Source organism: Amblyraja radiata, chromosome 39, assembly GCF_010909765.2.
Source record: "Amblyraja radiata isolate CabotCenter1 chromosome 39, sAmbRad1.1.pri, whole genome shotgun sequence".
Classification (NCBI taxonomy): Eukaryota; Metazoa; Chordata; class Chondrichthyes; order Rajiformes; family Rajidae; genus Amblyraja; species Amblyraja radiata.
In genome coordinates this window covers 10,012,525-10,034,728 of record NC_045994.1, presented here as the reverse complement: position 1 = coordinate 10,034,728, position 22,204 = coordinate 10,012,525, and the positions used below count along the sequence as shown (strand labels likewise).

Below are 22,204 nucleotides of genomic sequence, written 5' to 3'. Positions count from 1 at the left end.
TCCGAGGGAGACAGTTCATGGGGGAGGGGGGGGGGGCACTCAACAGGGCCGGTTCAGAGCAGATATTTCTAACTGCCCAACCCAGAATGGAAACTTAGCTATGAATGTGTTGGAATGGCACTCCTGTGCCTGAAGAAGGTTCCGGACCCAAAACATCACCTATCCATGTTCTCCTGACATGCTGCCTGACCCGCTGAGCAACTCCAGCACTTTGTATCTTTTCACGACCAGCATCTACAGTTCCTTGTTTCTACTTCTCCAGAACAGACACCTCTGGTTCTCTGTCAGGGTTGAAGAAGGGTTTCGGCCCGAAACGTTACCTATTTCCTTCGCTCCATAGATGCTGCTGCACCCGCTGAGTTTCTCCAGCATTTTTGTGTACTTCTGGTTCTCTGTCAGGGTGAAAAGTTCTATGTCGAACATCCCCCAACTTGCCTTTTATATCTGTACAGATAGACTGTGACTGAATCTGCAGATTACATGTGTTGGAATGGCACTCCTTTAGATTGTTGTGATTTTTCCCCCCTCACTTTCCCTTCATGTCTGACACCAGAGCATAAGCAGAGACACTGAGAGTAAAAGAAGCAGAATTTCCAAGAGATTTAAAGGAGCAGAGAAATATAGGCCCAGTCTGGATTTAATTATTGTTATCTTGCAATTTTTAGATGTACAAACGGTCTGCTGCCAGGGTCTGAGGGTCTGTATCAGAGTCTGAATACATATTTGCTCTCCCTGACTCCTACTCTCACTCCTGTCCATCCCAAGCTCCTGCTCTCAGTCCTGTCTGCCACCTGCTTTTGAAGCCTCTGTTCCTATTCCTTTTAAACCCATCCGGTCTGCTGCTCCCTCTTTGTTTAAACTATTTTGATATCGCAGGGCATCTGTTTGTTGGGCATTTCTTCCCAGTAAAAAGATTTAAATCAGCGTCGAATCACAAAGTGCTGGAGGAACTCAGCAGGAAGCATCTGTGAACAGAATGGACAGAAGTTGTTTTGGTTCGGGACACTTCAGACTGACCTGAAACATCGTCTCTCCACCATTCCCTCCACAAATGCTGATTGACCTGTTGTATTTGTTCCTTTAGCATTTTGTATTGTGTTCAAGATTCCAGCATCTTCAGTTTCTGGTGTCTCCATTTAAATCTGGATGTTAATAATTTGCATTACTAAAATAATTAAATCCAGCCTAATTATGTAGGACAGCAAAGTAATGTAAAAGGTGGGTGATGTTGTTTGGCCTCAACATTGGGGAATGAGTGGACCCCACAGTGGCCATATCTATAGTAAGTATTGGCTACTTGACGGGCTTTGGCTCCGCATTGATGATTGCATTAGGTTTATTTTCTCATACATTATGAATCAAACAGAAGTGAGAGAGCACTATGTGCAGTAAAGGGATGACTGATCGACAGATCAAAGCAGACGATGAATCGGAGGACAGTGAAACCAGTCGTTTTCACACCTTACCCTCCCGACTCTCTTTCTCCAGAGATGCTGAGTTACTCCAGCATTTTGTGTCTATCTTTGGTGTAAACCAGCATCTGCAGTTCCTTCCTATACATTAAACCTATGCTTTCTGGATTCCCCTACCCTGGGCAAGAGTCTATCAAAGAGCCTCCACTTCCCAATGCATTGTTATTTACATTGTAGAAAGGAACAGCAGATGCTGGTTATACACTGAAGATAGACACAAAATGCAAGAGTAACTGAGAGGGATAGATTGGGTAGATGCACAGTCTTGTGCCCAGATTAGGGGAATCGAGGACCAGAGGACATAGGTTTAAGATGAAGGGGGAAAGATTTAATTGGAACCTGAAGGGTAACTTTTTCACACAAAGGGTGGTTGGTGGGTGTATGAAGCAAGCTGCCAGAGGAGGTATTTGAGGCAGGACTATCACAACATTTAAGAAACAGCTAGACAGGTACATGGATAGGACTGGCTCGAAGGGCTGCACAGCCTACTCCTGCACCTCTTGTCTATTGACTGGTTTGGAAGGATATGGACCAAATGAGGGCAGGTGGGACTAGTGCAACTGGGACATGTTACCTGGTGTGGACAAGTTGGGCTGAAGGGCCTGTTTCCACACTGTATCGCTCTATAAACTCAGAGGGACAGGCAGCATCTCTGGAGAGAAGGAATGGGTGGCTTTTTTTCACATCGAGTGTTTGCATGCTTGATGACGCCAGTGCTGGTCGTGCTACCATCGTACCTGTACCCAAAAAAACATTCATTACGAGCTTGAATGACTATAGACCTGTTGCTCTCACTTCGACCGTGATGAAATGTTTTGAACGGCTGGTCCTGGCCCACATTAAGTCCTCACTCCCACCCACCCTGGATCAGCATCAGTTTGCGTATAGAGCTAATAGGTCAACGGAAGATGCCATCAACACAGCTCTACATTCTGCACTGGCACATCTGGAGCGTCCTGGCTCATATGTGCGGATGTTATTTGTAGATTTTAGTTCTGCATTTAATACTATCATCCCCAGCAGAATGGTGGACAAACTGTCTGATCTAGGTGTTAATGCAAACACATGTGGATGGATTAAGGACTTTTTAACAGACCGCCCACAGACTGTCAGGATGGGGTCCAATTACTCCCCAGTCCTGACGCTTAGCACAGGTGCGCCACAAGGATGTGTGCTGAGTCCAATCTTGTATACAATATACACTTACGATTGTACACCAACACACAGTACAAACAGGATCATCAAGTTTGCGGACGACACGACTGTGGTGGGACTGATAAACAACGATGACGAGTCTGCCTACAGGGATGAAGTCCAAAAACTGACCGTCTGGTGTACCAAAAACAACCTGGTACTAAACCCATCAAAGACAAAAGAACTTGTCGTTGACTTCAGGAGGAAGAGGAGAGAGGAACCTGCTCCCTTATACATCAAAGGAGACATGGTGGAGAGAGTCAACGACTTTAGGTTCCTGGGAATAAACATCTCCCAGGACCTCAAATGGCAAATGAACACCGTCACTCTCTTGAAGAAGTCTCATCAGCGGCTGTATTTCCTGAGGTCTCTACGGAGAGCTAACGTCTCACAGCCGCTGCTGCTGTCCTTCTATCGATGCGCCGTGGAAAGTATCCTCACCTATGGAATCCTGGTGTGGTTTGCCAGCTGTACTGTGGCTGAGAGGAGGGTGCTGCAGGGAATTATAAAAACTGCGCAGCGCATTACAAACGCTAACCTGCCCTCCTTGGATGACATATACAAGGCCCGATGCTTGCGCAGGGCCATAAATGTCAAGAAGGACACATCCCACCCTGCCAACCACCTTTTTACTCTGCTACCCTCGGGGAGGCGACTCAGGTCTCTGCAGGCTCGCACCGGTAGACTAAAAAATAGTTTCTACCCATGTGCGGTAAAAGAGCTTAACTCCAACAGTGAACACTGGGAAGCAAGAAGTAACTTCGAGGAATACCGCTAAATTCTTTTAAACTCTTTTAAAAATGTATCTATTATTTTACTATAAACTGTACATATGTGTATTGGTTGTACACAAAATTGCTGGGGAAACTCAGCGGGTGCAGCAGCATCTATGGAGCGAAGGAAATAGGCGACGTTTCGGGCCGAAACCCTTCTTCAGACCTATCACTTATGTGTATTGGTTGTTGTGTTGTATTTCTTTTAACGGAGGAGAAGCAAATGGAATTTCGTTGCTCAGTTTTGTGCAATGACAATAAACATATTCTATTCTATTCTATTCAATGCCTCCCCGTCACCCAGGACCAAAGATTGCCCAGGACATCCTGGTGCCACGTCTCCAGCCGAGACGTCAATCAAATGGAAGCGCCGCCCACTGGGGGGGGGGGGGGGGGGGACGTTGTGGCTCCTCCTCCCTCGTTGGAGCGACGGCGGCGTGGACCAATGGGCCGTCGCGCTGAGGCAGGCATCGGTGACGTTATGAAGGGGGTGCGACCAATGGGAGGTGGGGAAGGGGGCGGGACAAGGAGGAGAGGAGGCGGCGGCGTCGAGCGAGTGTGCGTTGAGGAGAGCGCGAGCGCGAGCGAGAGAGACAGCGGCGAGGATGTGTGGTGAGTGTCGAGGCCCTGCTGCCGGCCGGCTGACTGACTGACTGACGAACTACTAACTGGTTGACTAATCAATCGTCTGACAGAGATCGACCGAGCGAGTGTCAGGGGTTATGAGGGGAGAAGGCAGGAGAATGGGGTTGGGAGGGATCATAGATCAGCCATAATATGAATGGCGGAGTAGACCTCCGAAGATGGGCCGAATTACCTAATTCTGCTCCTATCACTTATGATCCTCTCGGGCCCCCCGCACTAATGGCTCAGGCTCCGGGCTCGGCTATGAGGGGGGAGGGAGGACCGTCTCCAGACCGGCCATGGTCAGAGGCAGCAACTCGACCGCCTCACAGGGGGCAGGCGAGGGTGGGCGAGGGGTGGGGAGGGTAAAGGGGGGTGGGGAGGGCGAGGGAGCCACCATACAGTCAAGCAGGATGATTGTATTCCTTATTGCATGCATAATTCTACTTAGGCCGAGCGATCCTCTGGGTACCGAGGTGCCATCTCCGGGCTCGGCTATGAGGAGGGAGGGGAGGGGAGGGGATGGTCACTCCACCGGCCATGGTCAAAGCCAGCAATTCACCCCCTTTACAGACGACAGCAGAGGGAGGGAGTGGGTGGGGGGGCACCATTCAGCAGGACAATTGTATTCCTTATTGCATGCTGAATTTTACAGTGCACTTTTATCAAGTGCTGCAGTTGGTTCTTTCTGGATATGTGTCTCATTTACAACTAACTGCCTGCAACACTGGTCAGGCCACTCAGCATGTGGGCCGGGCTCAGTTCTGATCACCACGTTACAGGAAAGATGTGATTGCACTGGATTGGAGAAGGGATTTATCAGGATGTGTCTAGGATTGGAGATGCTTAACGATGAGGAAATCCAGGATGGGATGAAGTGTAAAAGGCTGAAGAAGGGCCTCGACCCAAAACATCACCTATTATTTTCTCCAGAGATGATGCCTGACCCATGGACCTATTTTGTCTCTATCTTTGGTATAAACCAGCATCTGCAGTTTCTTCCTGCACAAGCAGTTATGTAGAAGCTTTCAACATGTATCAGAGACCAATTAAGTACCGTTGCAATGTAGTCACGGCAATAAATTAAATATTACAATCTGTACACTCCTGCATTCCACAAATAGATATTGACATGATAATTGTTTTTGTTTTAAATGATGACAAAGGGCAATTGGACAAAGGGCAAAGATGAAAAGATGAAAGGTTTGAAGACTTGCAAATTGTGAAGCCAGAGGATGGAATGGAGGTGGGGCAATAGGGGAGAAATAGGTGTGAGTCCAGCTGGGGAACAGGGAAGAAGGGGGTTTTCCTTAAAAAACAGACAGTACAACTACTAATAGAACCATGGCTGAAACTAAGGTGCTCCTCATGTGGTGATGGATGGACAACTTTGCCTTTCCTGCAGCTGAATACCCAGTCTTCCCAGTTTTTTCTTCTTTGAGGTTAGGGTTCTTTCCCCACTCCCCTCCCCTGTGCCCCATCTGGACGCACCTATTTCTCTCTGCCTCTTCCCCCCCCCCCCCCCTTCCCTTTTTTGCTTCTTTTGGATTATCTGTTGGACTTCTGAAAGTAAGAATTTTATTGTTGCATTTCCATTCCATTTCAGGACATATGACAATAAAGTACTCTTGACTTGATTCTGCAACTATTATTGAGTTGTTGGTATGCTTGATTTTGAGTAATTTAGTCAGACTGGTGTACAAAAATATATAAGCTGACTTGTTCACGCAATCCAGAAAGTGCTGCCGTTTGAATGAAATGTTGAATTCAGTGGAAACTTCGGGTCCAACCCAAAACATCACTTATCCATGTTCTCCTGGATTACTGCCTGACCCGCTGAGTTACTCCAGCATTTTGTGTCAATATTTCTTGTTTGTGTTAGTTTGCAGATTTCATAGTGGAGATTATATTGTGGATCCTGATTATTGTCAGGTTTTATGTGCACAGGTCTGAATATTTTTCAGTTGAAACATTATAATTCATGGATGCCATAATAGCCATTTCAATTTCAAGGTTTTCCTCAAAAGCTACTTTCATTTCAAGAAACCATATTCCCAGAATCTAGAGTCTTCCCACTCAGAGAAGTAACATAGAAATTCAAATACGCAGAGATTTTGTTTAAAAATAAATGGTTATGGAATGTGGATATTGGTAACAAGCTTGGTATTTATTGGAGATTATATTGTGGATCCTGATTATTGTCAGGTTTTATGTGCACAGGTCTGAATATTTTTCAGTTGAAACATTATAATTCATGGATGCCATAATAGCCATTTCAATTTCAAGGTTTTCCTCAAAAGCTACTTTCATTCCAAGAAACCATATTCCCAGAATCTAGATTCTTCCCACTCAGAGAAGTAACATAGAAATTCAAATACGCAGAGATTTTGTTTAAAAATAAATGGTTATGGAATGTGGATATTGGTAACAAGCTTGGTATTTATTGTCCATCTCTAAACGTACTTTTACTACCCATTTAAGAATTAAGCACATAGGTATTCCCGGATTGTGTTTAGTCCAGACTGATTAAGGATGGTGCATTTCTTTCCACATGACATTTCTGAATTGCATTGGCTTTTACAATAATCCAGTATTTTCATGCTAGTCATTATTAATACAGGGCTTTAATTCTAGCTGATCTGCCTCACTGAGCCACTGGTGTCAGTTCCCCAAACCCAAAAGTGTTGCATCCGACTTGTCTCCAGATATATTTTGATAGAATCCTTTCCCATGGTAGGGATGTCAAAAACTAAAGGGCATAGGTTTAAGGAGACTACAAAGGTACCGTGCCCGTCGGAAATGTTTTCAACGATTTAATAATAATAATATATAATTAAGGAGACTGCGTGTACCCATGAGAGTACAGTTGAATGATAGCATCTAGGACCTCGCGGGAAGCTCAAAACTATCACCTTCGCACAAATGGCTCTGAGAAGTAATTTGTGTTATTATTCTGGCTCAACTGCAAAATGTTGTGTACCACTAAATATTTTCACCTGGGATATCTCCATTTCTTCTGTTTTTTAAGGTACAAGTTTTAACACACACATTATTCTTATTCTTTGAATCCCTTTTCCATACATGTCAAAATGATGCCTGGATTAGAGGGTATTAGCTTAAAGGTGAGGTTGGACAGACTAGGATTGTTTTCTCTTGAATGCCTGAGGTTGAGGGGAGATATGATAGAAGAATATAACATTATGAGGGCTTAGATAGACCAAACCCTTTTTTTTTAGGGTTGAAATCTCAAAAAGGGTTTATCGAGAGTCTCCCTGGCTCTACCGTAATAATAATCAGCCCTTTGTGAGAAAACTTTTCCTGATCTGTATTTTAAGGGGGTTACCTTTTACTTTTAAAGTGTTTCTCCCACAAGAGAACCATACTCGCCACATTCACCCTGTCAATGCCCCTAGGAAGGAATTGCAGATGCCCGTTTACACCGAAGATAGACACAAAATGCTGAAGTAACTCAGCGGGACAGGCAGCATCTCTGGAGAGAAGGAATGAGTGACGTTTCGTGTTGAGACCCTTTTTCAGACCCCTAGATTAGGATCCTAGAATCTTTGTTTCCATCAAGTTGGCCTTCATTCCAAATGCCAGCAGATCCAAACCTACTCTGTCTAAAATGTTCTTAGTGATCGACTACTCATTCCAGTCAGATTTCTTTGAACTACTTCCTAGACAGTTACATCTTTCCTTAAGTAAGGAGACTATTACTGTTTGCAGTTATCCAGATATGGTGTCCTGAACCCCTGCATAGTGAAGCATAACATCTACTGTCCACTTCTCTCCAGAAATGCTGCTTGACCTATTGAGTTCCTCGAGCACTTTGTATTTTGCTCAAGATTCCAGTATTTACAGTCTCTTGTGTCTCCTTCCTACTTTTGTCTTCAATTGCTCTAGCAAGAAACAATTCTGTAATGTTATTTTTCCTAATTACCTGCTGCTTTATCTGCACACTAGCCTTTTGTGAATAAAGCCTGAGAACATGATCTTGTTGCATCTCATTGTTTTAATTTATTTTTGCCAAAATGTAGAAATTCCCACATTATACTCCATGTACTAGATGCCCACTCAGTTAGCCTATCTATATTCTTTTGTAATTAAAGCAGCAACTATTGGAAATACTCATTAGGCAAGGCAGCATTTGTGGAAGGAGGAGCAGAGGCAATGTTCAATCAGAGATCCTCTATCACAACCAGAAAAGTGAGAAATAAATTAGTTTGAACTTGCAGACAAGTGAAGATACAAATCGACAGGACAAAGGGAAAATATCTGTAATATGGTGTTACATGAGTTGCCTGGATAATTCTTATACTCATTTATAGATTACTGAGAGTAGTTTGCTAGAAAGAAAAGAACCGAAACATTAACGTTGTGCAATGTCGGTTAACTGTTGCTGAAACCTAAACACAAAAGGAACATCATGGAAATGTCCAGCAGATCAGGAAGTATCCGTGGATGGAAAACAAAGGTGCTATCACAGATGTATAATATTACAGGAAAGCAGGCCAGTAGGTTATCTGAAAATGTTGAGCTCAATATTGAGTGCTAAAGGCCACAACATGCCGACAAGATGGCATGCTGTTCTTGAAGTTTCTGTTGAGGGAATGTAAGAGGCAACGGGCAGATCAGTGGGGGAGTGGATGGAAAATTATAGGTAATTGGAAACTCAAGGTTTCCGTTTCGGACTGAAGAGAGGTATTCTACGAAACGATTACCCAGTCTGGATTTGGTTTCTCCAGTCTAGAGGAGACCACATCATGAGTACAGAATGCAATATACAGTAAAACTGGTCCTAATTGCTTACCACCTGGCTCACTCATTAGTCCTAAATAAGGATTGGCCGTATGAACAGAGCCAGCATCTGGAATATAACAACATTGAGTCTTCTCTACCATCCGATCATGGCTGATATATTTTTCTCTATCAACTCTATTCACCTGTCTTCTCACCGTAATCTTTGATGCCTTTACTAATCAAGAACCTATCAAACTCCACTTTAAAAATACCCAATGACTTGGCCTCCACCGCTGTCTGCGGCAATGAATTCCAAAGACTCACCGCCCTCTGGCTTAATAAATTTCTGCTCATCTCCATTCTAAAGATACATCCTTTAATTCTGAGGCTTTGTCCTTTGGTTCTACATTCTCCCACTACTGAAATCATCTACTCTATCAAGGCCGAGGACCCAGTGTTGCGATAGTGGGTTGGGTGTGTGGTCAGAGCCAGGATCCATATATGTCAATTCTCACTTTCCTGTTAACCGCCTAACTTTCTAACCATGCCAAAGGATGTATTCAAACTGAAAAGTGTGCAAATAAGATTTGTGACAATGTTACTCGGTGTGGAGGGCTTGATATATAAGGAGAGGCAGGGCTGGCTTGGTCTTTTTTTCCCTGGCGCGTAGAAGGTTGGGGTGACTGTAGAGGTTTATAAAGCCACAAAGGGCATAGAGAGATTAAATAGCCACAGTCCTTTCCCCAGGAGACGAAATCTAAAGCTACAGGATGTAGGTTTAAAGTGAGAACGGAATGATTTAAAAGCAACCTGAGGGGCAGGTACATAGAATGAGCTGCCAGAGAACATAGAAGAAATGGGTACAATTACAGCGCTTACAAGACACTTGGACAGGAACACAGTTAGGAAAGGTTTGGAGGGATATGGACCAAGCGGAGGCAATTGGAGCTAGCTCAGATGGGCAACTTGGCCTGTCTCCATGATCTGCAGCTCAATGACTATATACAATCTACTTAGAACTCTTATTTACCCTTATAACCTTTGGTTCTTCACTTTATAAAATGCTTGGTGGATATTTCATTATAGTCATTGCTATGCACTCCTGTTCATTTGTGCTGTAATAAAATTGAATTAAATCAACACAGATCAGTTTTGTCCCATTGGTCGTTTGAGTTTTTGATGAAATAGCGCAGAGTACATTATTTTCTAAATTTAGATTACTAGTTAATACAATCTGAAGTGCCTAGCATGTTCAGCCTATGGACCTGAGAAGACATAGATTCCATCTGTGGTTTCATTTGGCATATTTCCCCTTTTGTTGCAGGTTGAGGAATAAAAGGGGAGTGAAATTAAATACAAATCATGCTTGTGGGTAGCTGGGTAACTAGTTGATGCTATAATTGACACTCATTTAAGATTCAAGATGTCTTGGGTAGCAAAAACGAGCATAAAAGAGTTTTTGTCCGTGGACTTGCCAGGAAAGGCATCAGCAACTTCTGGAGGAATGACACACTTTCAGAAAGAATGAACTAAGCACAACATTTTTGTACTTGTACCCTTCGAGATAAGTAAACATTTTGATTGTTTCTGCAGTTTCTTGATTGAAGGTCAACAATCGTTAGAACAAATTCCCTTTTTGATATGCTAATACGTGGTTGTTGAAACTGAAATGCAAGCTGACGCCAACTTTTAGAAAAAGTTGTTTACTTTCTAGCCACAATGATGCTTTTTTTCTAATTTGCAAGTGCATTTGCCTTTTGAAAGGTTGTATGGAATTTGCTTCCATCATACTGTCAATATGTTAATTGCTGTTTGAGGAGTGCGGTGTGAAAAAAAATATCCCGGTCCCACAAAATCTGTGCATAATTAATTTAAACCTGTTACATCAGAAGAACTAGTTTTTCTCCCTCCAGCCTCTCCCTTGTTAGATAAAAATCTCTTGTGATATTTAACGCCTATCAGTTCTGACTAAATGCACTGAGGCGATCAATTCTAATATTTTATCTTTTCTATCTTTTTGTATATTTACAAATATATAAAGGTGGTGTTAATTGTTTGAGAGCATGATCTTTCTTTCTCCTTTCTGCTGATTACTGATCTCCACGTTCCTCAAATTACTAACTTTTTCTGCCTGTTATTTTATAACGCACCTTGGATACAAAGTATCAGTTAGTAACAAAGCAACAAGTGGAAAGTTTTGTTCTATTTAGTTTAAAGTAAATCATGGTCAAGTACAACTGAGAATCACATGAAGCTTTTAATGTTATTGCCCTAACAAGCACTTGGTGTGATTCAAATCCCATCATGGCACTGGCTAATTTAAATTCAAGCAGTAAAATTAAACTGGAATTAAATGAAAACTAGGCTCAATGTCGTCAGCTATTACATTTTCTGATTGCCTTGAAAACCATCTATAACACATGCATCTCTTAATTTACTTCTAAGTTCGGTAGCAAATATAAATGGACAATAAATGCCAGCAATATTCATGTCCTTCAAATGAAAAATCTGAAGAGATTGTTTCAGGAAATGTTTATAAACTACAGAATGATGTGTCTGTAAGTACTAGAGGCCAAATGCTCATTTATGGAATGGTAAGATTAATAATCTTTGCCTAGTTCTCTTCCTTGTGAGTGAAATTCACGATCATGTGGTAATTAGAATGACTGTTTTGAAGTAGTTATTGAGCAAGCTGAATTAACATAATTGGTGAAGCATTTCTGAATAGTTGCTGCATTTTCTTAGAAGTTCTGTTACCCTGAAGTCGGATCAATCGCATGGGTGAAGTAGAACACACATGATCATTGAAATATAGGGGAAAAGAAATGTCATATGGTACCATTGTAGTTATTCATTTTTCTCATGTGTTAAGGAGTGAAAACCAGGCAGTGACCTTCTCAGGTGGACATCAGATTGGACTCAACTGTTCCGCAGTGTATGGTTGAATAGTCTTGATACACGGCATGCATTGAGTACTCCTACCTGTAGTCTAATTTTAATGCATGAAGAAGCCAAGGGCATCTGTTACTGTCTAAAGAGGCAACACCTTCATGTAGGAAGAAAACCCTTCTTTCAAATCTTTTTCTTGCAAAGCATCTTTGTGCGGAGATGCATAGACGCGTCATTGTGTCGTGCGCTATAACATGGTCTATAAATAAATTTAATCAGCTGAGCCTTCTGCAGCACAATTCAGGTCATTGTCGACAAGCAATAAAACTGCTTTCTGAGAAATTTTTGAATAAGCTGACAGATCGCAATGTCATCAATACAGAATCCTCCTTGTGCCTTGTAACTGGTTTGGAATCCTTCCCATGCCAGTTCCAATTTGCCATACCTAACTTACCATAGCTGGCAAGCATCTAGTCAATACCATTGGCTATATTCACAGCAGTGACATCCTACTTGGTTTACTGGTGAATTCCTTTTGCATGATCCAAGTTGCCTGGTTGCATTTTAAGACAGTTAAATTAATTCAAATGTGTGTGTGGAAACACATACACTAATGTGAAATTTGGAGTATAAGTCAGGCGTTTCTTGAGAAGCCAGGTAATGTCTCACAGCTTCATTGTGGCTTCGAATCAGGTCAGGAGTTGGTACTGTAACTGTTGTACAGGTACTGGTTTGAAGTAACATTGCTTAAAATTAATACCACAGTTAAGTTAACAGACTTTATACTGAAAAATGTGGTCAGATTGGGATTGTGTTAAACAGAGTGGCTACTTTGACAAGTTGAAGATGAAAGTGGTGGTTATCAATATGTGGCAGCTTCAAACTACATATGAAATTGGCTTGCTTCTATTGGTTTTGTGTGGATGTAAGAAAATGGACTGGCATATTATTCATTCAGGCGTAGATTTAAATCAACTTGAGTCCCTTTCCAGCTGGCATTCTGAACATCATTTCAATAGTTCCCAATGTTGGAAGAATCAAAATGTTTGTGAGATGCAAAAAAGATGGTGCTCAGGTGCAAGTTTTTCAGCCCATTGTCGTATTACTAAAATTTGGCAGAATTTGGTGGCATAATGACAAGAAAGTCAACTGGTCATCATGCACAAGGCAAGGCATTCTTATTGTTTGATATTTCTTCCATGACCTTCTGCCTAGAATCATCGGAATGCTTTTGCTTCAGCATCACACGCACTTGGTTGAGAAAGGAAGCAAACCTGTTGTACTTGCTTTGCACACGTACTTTATTTTGTCAGTAATTGGGAAGACAGAATTGTGAAATACTTCCTTGTGCTTTTATTCAAAGGAATCTTTGCTTACCTGAACTATCATGTACCTCGCTCAAGAAGGGAGATCCTGGAAACTCTCATCAAGGGACTTCAGCGCCTTGAATACAGAGGATACGACTCTGCTGGTAAACACAGATATTAATTGCACTCTTAGGGAGGAGAGGAAGTCGTGAACTCCTCTCTTATCGCTTGTCCTTTTGATAATGGGAGCATCATTTGATTATGCAGGACCTATCTGAGCTGTAGGGATAGGTTGAATATTCCTTGGAGCACAGGAGGATGAGGGGTGATCTTATAGAGGTGCATAAAATCATGAGAGGAATAGAGTGGATGGATGCCCAGAGTCTTTTGCCCAGAGTAGGTGAATTGAGGACCAGAGGCTCAAGGTGAAGGGGAAAAGATTTAATAGGAATCTGAGGGGTAACCTTTTCATACAAAGGCTGGTGGGTGTATGGAACAAGCTGCCAGAGGTAGATGAGGCCAGGACTGTCCCAACATTTAAGAAACAGTTAGACAGGTACATGGATAGGACAGGTTGAATTGAATTGAATAAATTTTATTAGCCAAGTAAGTATACATACAAGGAATTTGACTTGGTGCTTTGCTCGCAAGTAAAAACACAATATACAGTAGACAATTAAAAATAAAACATTATAATTTAAACATGTGAAGAATGAAATAAAATACCAGAGCAAAAGGAGGCTACAGACTTTTGGCTGGTGAGTCGAGCTACTGTGTGTGGAAAAAAACTTTTTATGTCTGGCTGTGGCGACTTTGACAGTCCTGAGTCACCTTCCAGAGGGAAGTGCTTCAAAGAGTTTATGGCCAGGGTTAGAGGGGTCGGAGATGATCTTGCCCGCTCGCTTCCTGGCTTTTGCAGTGTACAGTTCGTCGATGGGGAGAAGGTTGCAGCCAACAACCTTCTCAGCTGATCGAACGATGCACTGCAGCCTCCGAATGTCATGCTTGGTGGCTGAGTCAAACCAGACCATGATGGAGAAGGTGAGGACAGACTATATGATGGCAGTATAAAACTGGACCATCACTGCCTGTGGCAGATTGTGTTTTCTCAGCTGCCGCAGGAAGTATATCCTCTGTTGGGCCTTTTTGATTAGGAGTCGATGGTGGCCTCCCATTTAAGGTTCCTGGAGATGATGGTTCCAAGGAACTTAAATGACTCCAGAGATGTGACTGGTGTTGTTGATAGTGAGTGAGGAGAAGGGGAGGGGTGCTCTCCTAAAGTTTACAATCAATTAAACTGTCATAAAATCATTGAGCTCAAGGTTGTTGCGATGGCACCAGGACGCCAGCTGAGTCACTTCTTGTCTATCTGTCTGGAGGGATATGGACCAAATGCAGGCAGGTGGGACTGGTGTAGCTGGGATATGTTGGCCGATGAGAACAAGTTTTGGCATGGCCCCTGTCCTTTCGACATCATTTTGATTAATGATCAGAAGAGTAAATGGGCGATACATTTTTCAAATCATTAGATGAGAGAAAATAATATATTCGATCCAGAACATTCCAGTAATCTTGCTGATAGGGCAAGTTTGACCGGAAAGTTGGAACAATGGTAAGGGACTGGAGAAGAGGAATGGCAAAGTGTAATGTTAAATCAGTTGGGGAGATTCACTAAAGTGTAGAAATGCTGATCAATAGCACTGTAGACAAGGAAGGTGCTAATAATTGGTGGGGATGGGGGAGGAGGGCAAAGTGCTCAGTATTGTACAAATCTCAATTATCATTTGTCTCTTGAAGGCTCTGGAAATATTTTCGCATTTAGATGAAATTTTCTTTTCTTGCCAGGTGTTGGAATCGATGGCGGAAATGACAAGAACTGGGAAAACAATGCGCGTCAGATACACTTGATCAAGAAGAGTGGGAAAGTCAAAGTGCTGGAAGATGCAATTGAGAGTAGGTATTCTTTTGTCCAGTCAAGTGTTTTTTTGCCTCACAATGCAATGTTTTGATTTACAAGAAATGGGCAATGATAATGAAGGTGTTTGTTTTATTTTAAATTAGGGAAAACTATGCAAAATCCGTGGCAATTCCATATTAGACAACTAAGTTGACATTATTTACAACTCCTAACTGAATGCTGAGTTTATGTTTAGTTTTTAAGTTATTTTGGATTGATTTGCCTCTCCATTTTTCAGTCGCGTCTCATAGCATTATCAACAAAAAGGCAGACAGGCAGAAGATTGGTTCCAAGCCTTTCTTTAGAAACTGTCAGGATGCTTAATTATTGATCAGAAAGTGCCCAACGAAAACTCTAATCTTCTGCTCAACCTTCAGCTTTAGTATGTTCCTAATTAAAACAATAAAGCCAATATGTTGCATTATTTAAATAAGATACAAACACAGGGTGGGATGGAACTATTTTGTCTCAAAAGAAGGGTTGTTGCAGCTGTGTGCCCTTGAAGAGAAGTAAGGGTAACTTTGAGTACTAGTTCAGGATACGGTCCAGTATGAGAACAAGGGGAAACATTCATAGAATTGTGCATTTAGCCATTCGAGTCTGCCTGGACATTTTTCTGAAAATAATAGTATTTGTCCCGCTCTTTCCCGATGTCCCAGTAATCTTCTCTGCTTTTCAAGTATTTGGACAGTTGTCACATTGACCATCTGCAGCCAAACTGCTGTTAATATTTGTGTTGGTTGTCCAGGCAGTCTAATGGAAACCATACCCTCAGGCATTCCAGCGACACTGCAGATTATTGCAAAGTTTATTCTGGTTGGGTGAGCTAAATAACATACCTTGCATGCTTGAATTAATTATGTGAATGCAGTTTTAACATTAACTTTTTTTAGGAAACCCACAACTGGACTATGGTTGTGTAGAAGAGCCCAAAACATGATGGGTAAACCTTCCCCTCGGGGCCATTGATATATGATGGTTGAATCACACTTTGCTTCCTGGCTCAATCTGGGCCTCGTTTCGACTTCTCTGAGGGAAATGCACCAACCCTAATCCAGATAATCGAGTCACTTTTGGGCATAGGTTTTTTTCACTTTTTAGTGGAAATGTCGAATCTCTTGAGACCTTGCTTGACCTGGTTAGTAATTTGGACTTTGTTCAGATTGTGGATGTTTTTTTGACCTTGAGCAGACAATCTTGAGGCATGTACTGCATGCATCCCAGAAAGGGCATCCTGTGAATGCCCATGTCTGTTTTCCTTTAGATTTTGTGGATGTTCCATTGGACATCCTGTCCCACAAGCATGTGGTAGGTTCAATGACTTTTTCAATTCTGCGCTTACTTACATCAGATGGATATGAGGGCAGTTTTGCAATGCCTCCATTAAACATCATTGAACCGCCATTGAACCTAAAGCACCATTGAACCATCCTGCTCCAGTCTAGGGAAATAGCAGAGTAAAGTTCCTGCTCTTGGATCTCTATCTTTACAATATTATTGATTTTTATTTTAAATTATTTAAGGTTAGATATGCTGGGCAAGGACAGTAAAGATTACATATGTGAAACACTGGCTGTCAAATAGTAACAACATATGGAGTTGCAAATGATCCCATGCTGAGAATCAGTATAAAAGCTGAAACTTAGAAGTGCTGTGAAACTTGCATAGTTCCCTTTTTGCAGTGAAGTCATGGCTGGGATAGGTTGTGATACAATCTAACTACTCAAGACAGAAAGCATTGAATGCTTTACTTAGAATGAATCCACACTAGTTGCATTTACTTTAAACCACAAAGCAGAACATTTGGGATTGGTGCCCAGGGCTTGAATTCATGAATCATTTGCACTGATGATAATAAATGAAAGCTATTCATTTCAAGGTGTTCCACAAAACTTTGTCTGTCAGTTTTCATGGATCAGTGTTATCTCAGTTCCAATCTCATGTCCTTCGCATTGATTAGATTAGAAACTTAAAAACATTATCAGTTGGTTTAATGCAATTTGGAGGACCTTTAGGTATGCAAGCAAAGAATTTCACTGTGATTTGTCACATTTGAAAATAAAGTATTCATTCATTCAATAATCTGTTCTTGCAAATGGAATATCTCAGATCGAGATTGTCACAATGGCTGTTCCTTTTCAGAGCAAGACTCCATAGATTTGGACATTGAATTTGAGGTACATCTTGGAATTGCGCACACACGCTGGGCAACTCACGGTGTCCCCAACTCACTCAACAGTCATCCACATCGCTCCGACAAGAACAATGGTATGTTTTGACCCCAACTGTTTACTGAACCTCTTGAGTATATTGGAAGTTTGTAGCTTCGTCTCCTTATAGCTTTCACCTTTATTCTCTACCCTGAAACCTCTCTGGCAAAAGACTAAACCTTTAATAATATGCTTGGACCTGAAGTCACTGAGACCAAATACAATGATACAAATGATACAATGATACAAAATAAAAATACTGCAAACGATCAGAGATTCTAACAAAAATTAATTGACCTGAAACATTAACCCCATTTCTCTCTTCCCAAATATTGCCTGTTTTTTATGGATTCTAGGATTATGGTTATTGGAAGCAATATTCTGTTCCCTTAACTGTCCTTTGTCACAAGTAGTATTGTAAAGTCTTGACAGCCGTCTTGGTATTGATGTACAGTGTCCTTGTTATTGAAAATACTCGTTGAAGATGTGTAATGGAATGTTAGGTTTGGGAGAAATCTGGTACCATGTGTTTTTGTCATTTCACACAATTCTTGACATAAAGTCAGTTATTCTTAATTTAGTTTCCTCTGCTTAATATTTTGGGCCATTAAAAATTCAGGTTCTCTCGGATCGTTATTAAATGGCAGATGTATCAACCATATCAATATTTTATTTTTAAAGATTCCTGAATGCAGTGAATTTTCTTCCCTTTATGCTCAGCCAATGAAGAGTCATAACATTGTGTGTAATTGGTTTAAGATGCAGTAATTGTAGATCGCCATTGTTAGCACCCAGAAAAAGCTCTGGAGCTAGCTGTCTTCTTGAAGCATTGCTACATTGTGATGCTGTTCCTTTCAATCATAATCGGAGACCCTACAATTTCTCTTCAATATGCCGATTATGAAAGCAATTTAGCTGATTGTTAGCATAGTTGGATAGAATCCCTTAAAGAGAAGGCCGGTGGGCAGGATTATCATGCATTCTGATTCATACAAAGATGTCTCTTTTAAGAACCTAATTGGCAAATTGCACAGAACATTTAACGTGGCATTTGGTGTTAAAACAAAAAAAGTTCATGAAGCAATGCTGCCAAGTCGGATTGGGGTCAACAGCAGTTTGCAACAGTTAGGAATGATGGAGCAGGGAGCAGAACATTCAACACCTTTAACCTGTTCCGCCATTTGTAAGTGGCTAACCTGTACCCATGAGCCTTGTTTCCATATCTTAATGAGCATATAAAATGATTCTTTCAGCTTGAATCGACAGCATCGTTTGGGAGACAGCTCCAACCTTTTTGCATTCAACAAAGTTCCCCAAGCTTTGGTGTTTTGTTCTTTGATGTTATGTCCTTATGCTTGAACTCACCATCAATGTAAATATTTTTTCTCTTAATACTCTATTAAAAGATATTTGCACAGCTACTTTGATAGGAAAGATTTATAGTGATATGGGCCAAACACAGGCAGGAGGGAGTTGTATAAATGTGGTCGGTGTGGGTAAATTGGGCTGAGGAACCCGTTTCTGTGCTGTATGATTCTGACAATTACTCCATTGCTTGACTGCAAAATTGTCTTAACCCTCAATTTTCCAAGGCATATTTTTTAATGCACTTTCTATTTAAATTGAATCATTTATACCTTGATAACTTTCTAAATGGATCTTTGTACAACTCTCGTATTTTTAAGTTGCAATTATCAGAATTATCTTTATGTTCCAGACTTGATGTATTAAAGATTTGAATACTGCAGCAAAACTTACTCAAATTTGAGTTCTACATTTCAGGTTAAAGGACAAATATTCCATTAGCCTCTCTGAAATTTTTTAACATGACTGCTACGTTTTAGTGCACTGTGTATATATATGGATAGTTAAATCACTTTGGGCCTCCACTGTTACTTTTACATTAAATCGCTAAGACACATTCAAAATGGGTGGTCTCAGGTGCAGTTTCACCCAAGTGTTTGCGTCCCTTTTAAAATTTTGCACTCTGGATTTGACGGCATGGATTTAAGAGATGAAAAATGTCAATCATTCTTAATCTCTTAAACCAGCCTAGATCCTTGGAAGTATTAAGTAATTTGGATTGCAATTTGAATGGATATTCACTGTTCCCACTGTCTCTTTTCTTTGACATAGCAAAGCCAGCGTTTGCCATTGATTCCATGTCCATTGATTTTAGGTATCATTCTATAATGTGGAAACTTTCCACATACATTCTGGAAGTCAAAATAAATCATATCCACAATAATATCTATTACATCATTTGCACCCTCAAAATAATTAAATAGGTTTACTAACCGACCTACATTTCACAGGTTCTCCCAAGGTGCTCAACATTCTCAAAAGTGACAGTCGCTATTTAATTAAAGACTCCCTGCAACAGTTGTTAGTTCTGTAATTCCTGCCTTTCTCAGAGTTGCTCAAATAATAACACTAAGATAAATGACCATGTGCTTTGTTTTTCTTTTCAGAGTTCATTGTTATTCACAATGGTATAATTACAAACTACAAAGACCTGAGGAAGTTTCTGGTGAGTACATAAACAATACATAAAACATTTTTTAAGTGTGTTAATAATACAGGAGGGTGAGAGAAAAATATATAAATAAGCATGGTTCCATACCAGCTGGTCCATACCTATTTAGTATTGATTGCTGCCCTTATCAGGCAGCATTAACCCTTTGTATTGCTGTAACTTCTTTAACGGCAAGGTGTTAACTATTTACGAAAAGTAGGATACATTGGTTAGTTCATAGTCCTTGTTAAAAGTGCTGCCATTTGCCCTAAAAATCTTTTATTCCTCTGATCTAACCGAGTGGCGGGTAATAGGTGAACACAGGCGGCTGGTGGTGGGGAGGCGAGGTTGTGGGGGGGGGGGGTGCAGCAGCCCACCGAGTGGCCTCATTGCAGTTCCTCAGATCTTTGTCACAACAGCAGTTCCCATTTGTGCATCTAATTAATTGGCATTTGTCTTCCAATTCTGTCATCTGTGCAGCACAGTTCAAAAAATGGATTGCCTTGCCATCTTTGAGTATGATTTCAGTCTGTTGCATTGCATCACACAGTCTAACCAGCTGTGTTTGTTGGACTTGTATTATAACACTGTGCACTGCTAGCTTATTTAAATATGAGGTTTGTTTCCTCCGTGTAGTGGCAGAAGCTAAGTTGCTAATTAGATTTTAGAGTTATAGCATGGAAACAGGCTCTGGCCCACTGAATCCACGCCGAGCAGCGATCACCCCGTACGCTAGAACTATCTTACACACTAGCGACAATTTACAATTTTATTGAAGCCAGTTAACCTACAAACCTGTACACCTTTGGAGTGTGGGAGGAAACGGGAGCACCCGGAGAAAACCCACGCGGTCACAAGGAGAACGTGCAAACTCCGTACAGTTAGCACCTGTAGTCTCTGGTGCCTAAAGGCAGCAATGCTACTGCTGCGCCACTGTGCCATCCCTGAGCATTTCTAAGCATTTGTGTCAATTTCTTCAAGACATATCTCTCTTATTGCAGGAAAGCAAAGGTTATGAGTTTGAATCTGACACTGACACCGAATCTATTGCAAAGCTGGTCAAATACATGTATGACAACCGTGAGGATGACATCAGCTTTGCCACCCTGGTGGAGAGGGTTATTCAACAACTGGTAACGTTAAAATCCTTTTTACATGTTTTACATACGTTGGTTTATATTCTAAATTTAGATCACCCTAAACTTAGAGTATTGATAAAGGGATTTAGATCACCATTTAACCTTTTGAACTTCCAAACAGGTTATTTAATGGCTTGTAGAATTAATAACATTGCATTGCCATGGGAATTTATCTAGGTCTAGAAACCTTTTATAATTTTATTTTATCCCAATTTTGCAAGTAAGTTTTTTTCCCTTTTTACTTAAAAGATCTACTTATTTTCAACATATTATCTCACTAAAAATCAGTGAAATTGTGTTGGAAATTCCAGCATTTATTTTTCTGCTTGCAAAAAGAAGTGACCTTGTCTGCAGTTATTCCCAAATTATCCAGGTAATACAGTAGGGCATTTTACCCACCACTTTGATGTTGCACATTGAATTGTAAAATTCATGAGGACTATTATTCTCTCTTGTGATTGCAATTTCCAGTTGGTGTTGGAAACCTTCAAGTCAGTCATACAGCATGGAAACAGGCCCTTTGACCCAATTTTCCCAAACCAACCAAGATGTCCCATCTGCACGAGTCTCACCTGCCTATTTTTGGCATAAACCCCTCTAAACCTTTCCTATCCATGTACCTGTCCAAATGTCTTTTAAATGTTGGTATAGTATGCCTCAACTACCTCCTCTGGCAGCTCGTTCCATGTACCCACCAATCTTTGTATGAAAAAGTTTCCCCTCTGGTTCCAATTAGATCTTTCCCGTCTCTACTTAAACCTAGTTGCCCCTCTGGTTCTTGATTTCCCTACTCTGGCTAAAATACTGTGCATTTACCCATTTACCCTAGCTGTTCCCCTCATGATCTTATACACCTTTGTAAGATTACCCCTCATCCTCCTACGCCAAAAGCCTCCTTAATCATCCTATCTGCCTGTAACACCACTTTCAAAAAACTATGCTCTTGCTCTCCTATATCCCTCTGCTCTACAACATTCCCCAGAGCCCTGCCATTGATTGTTAATGTCTAGCCCTGGTTTGACTTCCTAAAATGCAACAACTCGTGCTTATCTACATTAAACTCCATTAACCACTCCTCAGCCCACCTGCCCAAGATCTTGCTGCAATTGTTGACAACTATCTTCATTATCTAGGATGCCACCCACTTTCATGTAATCTACAAACTTACTAATAATGCCTGGTACATTCTCATACAAAATGAATATTTAAAACAGCACCAGCATTAAAAAGAAATCACCATTGAAAGTAAATTGTAAGCATGAAGCAGCATTGCTGCTTGATCACCTAGCCCTTATTGAATAGCTGATATTTGTGAACAATCCCAATTAGGTTTGTAATGAAATCAAAGCCCTTTCTGTTGTAATCGTGCTTTATGAGTATTTCA

At 41.1% G+C, this 22,204-nt stretch overlaps 1 protein-coding gene across 3 annotated transcripts in view; it reads left to right on the top strand.

Moving 5' to 3' along the window:
• Nucleotides 1-3,947: 3,947 nt before the first annotated feature.
• The window catches only part of LOC116967413 (glutamine--fructose-6-phosphate aminotransferase [isomerizing] 1), a 58,739-nt gene continuing 40,482 nt past the window's right edge, over nucleotides 3,948-22,204 (top strand). For 2 of the 3 annotated variants that reach the window (XM_033013963.1, XM_033013962.1), the window contains exons 1-6: nucleotides 3,958-4,051; nucleotides 13,056-13,163; nucleotides 14,845-14,952; nucleotides 17,099-17,224; nucleotides 19,638-19,696; nucleotides 20,683-20,814. In XM_033013963.1, the coding sequence (XP_032869854.1) occupies nucleotides 4,045-4,051; nucleotides 13,056-13,163; nucleotides 14,845-14,952; nucleotides 17,099-17,224; nucleotides 19,638-19,696; nucleotides 20,683-20,814 (540 nt within the window). In that variant the 5' untranslated portion in view covers nucleotides 3,958-4,044. Of the gene's footprint in view, nucleotides 4,052-13,055; nucleotides 13,164-14,844; nucleotides 14,953-17,098; nucleotides 17,225-19,637; nucleotides 19,697-20,682; nucleotides 20,815-22,204 lie in introns of all 3 variants that reach the window. The other variant, XM_033013964.1, reaches the window with a different exon arrangement.